Genomic DNA, 6,542 nt, shown 5'->3' with positions numbered 1-6,542 from the left:
AAGATTCCAGATTAACTTACTCATGAGCATATTCAAACATCTCAAATCTTTTCTTTTTGAACAACCCAAAAATATTTTAATCCATCAATATTCTCAGAATTTATTAATTGACTTTCTATCAAAATACCAATTTTGATTGTAAACTGAAAAGATATAAAATTTTAAGTCTCAAGTAGAGCCAAAAAAAGAACTCTTAAGTCTCATCCCCAAATATATTTTCCTTCTATATAAGACTTTCATGCATGATCCACATACAGATTTCAATCGTTGAAGAATATTTCAATGAATATTATAAAATATTTTCTAGTCCAAACTTTAAACAACTTTTTATAAATGAACCTTAACTTGCCACCAAAATAATTAACTTCAACTAGAAGCAATATCCACAGTGCCTGATATCAAGTTAAACTTCTAAAATAATTACGTTGCACAATAATATCCCATGACTAATATTCCTTCACTTAACTTAGTCAAAATCTAATTAATCATAACTTGAAATACAAATTGCTCTACCAAGAAAACTCTCATAGTAGCTTATTCACACTTTTGTTACGACCATAATTAGGTTGCATTCTAATTTTAGCATTTCAAAATTCAGATAAAATAACATAAATTTATCAATAGCAAAAGCAAATAATTCGTCTAATGGCCTAATGTCTACCAATCTCTCAAACTTTCCAACGAATCCTAAAGATCCTAAAACTTAAGTTCCATCCGACTATTTCAAACACAATCCCTAGGAATCTGAAACCTGAGCTCTGATACCACAAAATCTGTCACGCTCCGAGCTCGAGGCGCGACAGACGCCGTACGCCCGCACGGCGGGCCGCACAGGCGTGCAAGGCATCGAAACATATCGGAGCAAATACAGATGTTCAAAACTTATTTAAGGGTAATTCACAGATGCTTAAAATTGACATAAATAATTAGAGTCATTCAAAAGCAGTCTTACAAAATTCCAAAATAACATTTGCTAACATAATTCAAATATCAAAACTAAACTAACTAAAATGCCAATAACTGAAAAATCATCAGAACATCTAACGCACTCCCCAATCCTGTACGATCAAGCCCCTGGATCTGAAAAACAGAGAAGATAAAATAATGAGCTACACTAGCCCAGTAAGCAACAAAATATCCCAAAGTGGGGTCAGAGCATATCAGATCAAAATATAGAGTAATATCTGGAATAAATCATAAATAACATCATTTTACTGTTTTCAAAACTTATTATCATTTTTCCAAAAACTCTGATACCAGAATCCCAACACAAACAGGCTATGGCCACGTCATCCAGTGGCATGGGTTGCACAAGGTGCCAAATCCACTATTTTTATCCACTGATGGCAGCCGGTGTTGCACAAAAGTACCAAATCCACTATATTTATCCACCGATGGCAGCTGGTGTTGCACAAAAGTGCCAAATCCACTATATTTACCCACCGATGGCAGTCGGTGTCCAGAAATCACTATTCTAATCACCGGTGGCGCGGTGTCGAAATCGGTTCCTTACAAATTATAAGTCGACAGGTCCAACATATAATCTCCATTGGCGAGGCCAGAACAGAACAGAACAGATCATAGCCATACTGAGAATGCATATATATAAAAACAGATTTCATAAATTACCCAGTCATAGTTTACGGATTTCAGAGCATATAACATAATTTTTAAATAAAATTTAACATGCCAGACCTATTTTACTAAATACAAAATATATTTCAAAATTTAATCTACTAATAATTATTTTAGAAAAATGCACTTTGAAGCATTAAGTTACTTACCTCTTCTCGCTTAACTCCTACTTCAGATAAGCAGATCAGTTTCACCTATTTAAATTTAATTAATCGCAGTGTTAATTTCAGAGCTAAGTAAAACCAAAAATAATACTATTGGACGCAGCCCAACAGGGCCCAGAGTTGGCCCATAATGGGCATGGCCCGATAGGGCCCACATCGAACACGGCCCAATGGGCCCACATAGACCCCGCCCAATAGGGCCCCCAAAGTTGGCCTCTAAAAGGATCATTTATCCAATAAAATTCATTGCAGAGACCAATACTTAATTACAGGGTATTGTTCTATAATAAAACTTGAGTGAAGGGACTAAATAAATATATTTGAGGACTTTTAGGTAATAAATCTTTCCTATAGGGGTCAAACATAAATTGCAGAAGGTTCTTTTGTGAAATAATACACTGTCTAGGGTTTAACTGCAAAATTTCATTTATTGGCCAAATGGGTTCGAGTTTCGGATTCCGGATTTCGGATCTGAACTGGATTTCGAGTTTCGGATTTTCTCTCTTTTTTTTTGGGTTTTGGGTTCGAACCGGGCCCAAGTTGGGCCCACGGTGAACAGGGCCCATGCTTGGCACCGTTCGGCCCATAAGGGCCCTCATCTTCTCCAAACCCCCACAGACAGGGGAAGGGGGAAAAACGGGAGAGGAAGCGTGCCGACGGGGTGGCCGGCCTGGGTGGCCGGAGGCCATCCCCCGGTCAACGGCCAGCCGGCCGCAGTGGCGGACGGCAGCCATTGCGGTGGCCGGGGTCGAGAGCAGCCGGCGGCCATTGCGGTGGCCGGGATCGAGAACAACCGAGCATGGTCTCGGTTTATTGGGCCGAAATAGGGGAAGAACGCAAGGATATCTGGCAACGGAACGAAGAGCCAAAGAAGGGGCTTATCGGTGGTCGACGGAGGCGGTGGATCTCGGCCGCGGGTGGCTCAGTCTGGCGGTCAAGCGGCAGCAACGGTGATGGGGTATTCCGACAGCCAAAATAGATCGAAAAAATAGGGGACTCAGGTGGTGATGGTGGTTGGCCGAGGCGGCACGCTGAGCACTTGGGAAGCAAGAGTAGAGGGAGGAGAAGAAGGGAGGAGAGGAAGAGGAAAAGATGGAGGAGAGGGAGGAGGGCTCGGGTGATCTCCGAAGGAGGAGGAACGGGTGTTTTATCGCCTCATTTCTATGGCTCTCCGCTGCAGGAATTGCGGCGGAGGCGAAATCAGCGGCCGTGCGCGCGGCTGCGAGGTGGACGCGGGACGACCGCGGTGCAGCCGCGGGATGCCCGCGGCGTCTTTGCGCCCGAAGAAGATGGAGGGGATCGCGTCTGCGATCCCCTGCTACGCCCTTTCCAAAAGGGGCGTTGGGCTGAAGTCAGCTGGGACTGCCGGCTTCAGCCCAGTATCTCACACTACTAAGCAGGCATCTTATAATTTGAAGTACATGTAACCGATGATTAGCATGCAATAGCTCAACTACAAATGTTTCACATATTTAACTAGGAACGAGATAACGGATGATTAGCATGCAACAGCTCAAATATATATTTGACATAATTTAGCTATTCAGGAATTACTATGGTTCCGACTTCTTTTAGTCTCATTGCATATTCTTCCAATTTCAGTCAAACTCTAGCTAGGTTCGGATAAATGAGCATGCTTGTGGACTTAGAAATCCAGGTACATAGAATCAGTAATTTTAGTCATACTTAGTGCTAAGCCCGGTCCGGCCTGTCCGACGAGCAGGTCTAGCGGTGACCATTGCCAAAGTGTCTTCATGAGATATTCCCAAATTTCCTTTGCTTTAGATTTTAATTTGATGATGATTCCCAAAAAAAACAAAGGTATCCAAATGATTCTTTCATTCTTCCCGACATATAGTCCATGCATACCCACCAACATACACTATAATTTGGAGAAAACTGTCTGTATATTCATAGAGACACTGTCTGTTGTTATTAATATTATAATTCATGAATAATATAACTATCCATAATATTCGTAATTCGTGCATTATCTTTGCTTTTAGGAAACGCTTGCTATCTTTAGACTTGCACTTGGTCCGCGGGTAAAACAGCGCGTCAGAAAGTTTACGACAAACTAGCACTTTCAACAGTCAAGTGGAATAAATATGAATTTTTAATCCTAAAATAATATAAAAATTCTAAATCTTGCCATAATCACTTGCAGTGTCAAACATATCATTTTAACCTACGATGGAGGTTTGTATTTAAATATTATTTCAATCCACCCAACGACAGAAATATAGATCGAGACCGTATATAGTTCCTGTCATAGAATGCTGACCATAAAACATAATAAATAAATAAATAAATAAAAGTTATCGTACAAACCCTTGCTGTTTACACAAAACATACTGAAAGAGAGGTTAAACATTATTCTACTCATTATCTTAGACCTTGATATATCAGCATGAACTATGATTGAATATCATAAAGAGCGTCTAAGTAACTCCCATATATACAACCTTATCCCAGCCCTCAATTATAATTTATTATGCTCACCGACACAAATGACCTAATATTAAGGTTATTTCATGCACTCGTTCGACTTTAGTTTGCTTTTCCAAAGCAAGAGGAGGCTAGCTCGGATTGTTATAAAACAGAGTACTGAAGGGTGACGAGTCAAAAGCCAAAACCAATCAATTAACTGCTAGCGTGAAGAGAGTGTTAACCTTTGGGAAGCCACCTCATGTTTCATTGATAAATGAAACGATAAAAGGCAAAAAGTGAAGAGTTCTAAGTCACTGTAAGTGAACCAGAGGATGTTTCAGAGAGAAGTTTCAGTGAGAGAAGAAGAAGAGTTTCTTTATTCACGGAGTACATCAATAACCTTCAGAGTTTATTACAGTCCCTTATATAGGAATCAAGATTGAAGCAGTTGAACTGTGACTGTTACAACTGATTCAGTTTAGCCAACTGGTTCAGGTAAGTGAAGGTTCTGGAACAGTGATCATTCAAGACCCCCCGTCAAGCTGAGAGGTCGCAAGAACGTGAAGCTTGGAACAGAGGAGATGATGCCGTTGAGAAGAGTGAGCTTTGGTAAACAAATCTGCTGGTTGGTCAATAGAGGAGATGTGGCTGAGTTTAATTTCACCAGAGTTCACCTTCTCCCTGATGAAGTGATAGTCAATTTCTATATGCTTCGTTCGTGCGTGAAAAACCGGATTAGCAGCCAGTGCCAAGGCAGAAACATTATCACACAAAAGTGCAGTGGGGGTGGTAGGAGAAATGTGGAATTCACTCAGTAGTCGGCGAAGCCAGATGATCTCAGTAGATGTAATGGCTAACGCCCTGTATTCAGCCTCCGTAGATGAACGGGCAATCGTAGGTTGCTTCTTGGAGGACCAGGAGATGGGATTATCTCCGAGAAAGACGCAGAAACCAGTCGTGGACCTGCGATCAAAGGGATCACCAGCCCAGTCCGAATCACAATAGGCAGTGAGGACGAAGGAACTGGGACGGTAGAGTAGTGAAAAATCCAATGATCCTTTCACATAACGAAGCACTCTTTTAAGCAGCTGATAGTGAGAGATCAATGGTTTATGCATGAATTGACAGAGATAGTTTACAGCAAAGGTGAGATCTGGTCTAGTAATAGTCAGATACTGAAGTGACCCAGCAAGTCGACGATAGAGTGCAGCGTCTGGAAATAATGAAGCATCTGTAGAGGAAGTCGCATACTTTGTAGGTAATGGAGAGGACACTGGTTTACAATGCTCTAACCCAGCTCGTTGAAGAATGAGTTTTGCATAGTGCTGCTGATGAAGAGAGATACCGTGAGAAGAAAAGACGAACTGCACCCCTAAGAACTGAGACAGATTTCCCAAGTCCTTAACTTTGAACCGAAGTTGAAGTCGGAGCAGAAGATCAGCAATTGCATCCGTATTATTGCCAGTTAATAGAATATCATCAACATATATTAAGATGTAGATATGGATACTTGTGCAAGTAAAGAGAAACAGAGATGGGTCAGCCTTGCTAACAGTGAAGCCTTGCTCAAGAAGGAAAGAGGAGAAGGTAGAGAACCATTGACGTGGTGCCTGTTTCAGCCCATACAGCGCTTTCTGAAGAAGACAGACGTGCTGCGGAAAGGAGGAGTCAACAAACCCCGGCGGCTGCTCCATAAGCACCGTTTCATTGAGCGTACCATGGAGGAAGGCGTTTGAGATGTCCAGTTATCGAATAGTCCATTTAGAAGACAGGGCAACAGCGAGAAGCACTCGGATTGTTTGGAACTTGGCAACCGGACTGAAGGTTTCAGTGTAATCAACACCAAACTCTTCATTGAACCCTTTAGCAACCAAGCGCGCTTTGTAGCGGGCGATGGATCCATCTGAATGTTTCTTGATTTTGTAGGTCCATCGACACCCAAGAACATTTTGATCTGTCGGTCTGGGAACTAGTCTCCAGGTTTGCTGATCCATTAGGGCATTGAACTCCGTAGACATTGCCTGACGCCAATTAGGATCAAGAACAGCAGTAGAGTAACAGGTGGGTTCAACCAGAGAAGAAGTATTTGTGTGAAGAGAGAATATTTCCTTGGGTTTTAGAGACCCAGTTTGTGATCTGGTGATCATAGGATGTCTTTCTGGTAGTAGCACAGACGAGGATGTAGGAACTGCTGTTGGAGGCATCGAAGAGAGGGAATGTGGGCCAGTATTAGGAATAGTATGTGATGAAGAAGAGTGGGAAGAGAGAGGTAACTGATCAGTATCCGTTGCAGGTGAAGAAGAGGGAGGTTGT

General features: G+C 41.9%; 1 protein-coding gene across 1 annotated transcript; it reads right to left on the bottom strand.

The window, feature by feature from the left end:
* Nucleotides 1-4,753: 4,753 nt before the first annotated feature.
* On the bottom strand, nucleotides 4,754-5,923 carry LOC120107037 (uncharacterized mitochondrial protein AtMg00810-like). Its single transcript, XM_039120188.1, has one exon. It carries the CDS (start codon nucleotides 5,921-5,923, stop codon nucleotides 4,754-4,756), a length of 1,170 nt encoding a protein of 389 aa, XP_038976116.1.
* Between the last annotated feature and the right edge of the window lie 619 nt (nucleotides 5,924-6,542).

Source organism: Phoenix dactylifera, unplaced genomic scaffold, assembly GCF_009389715.1.
Source record: "Phoenix dactylifera cultivar Barhee BC4 unplaced genomic scaffold, palm_55x_up_171113_PBpolish2nd_filt_p 000734F, whole genome shotgun sequence".
NCBI lineage: Eukaryota > Viridiplantae > Streptophyta > Magnoliopsida > Arecales > Arecaceae > Phoenix > Phoenix dactylifera.
The sequence above is the reverse complement of the archived record's forward strand: the minus strand, read 5'-3'. Positions and strand labels throughout refer to the sequence as shown.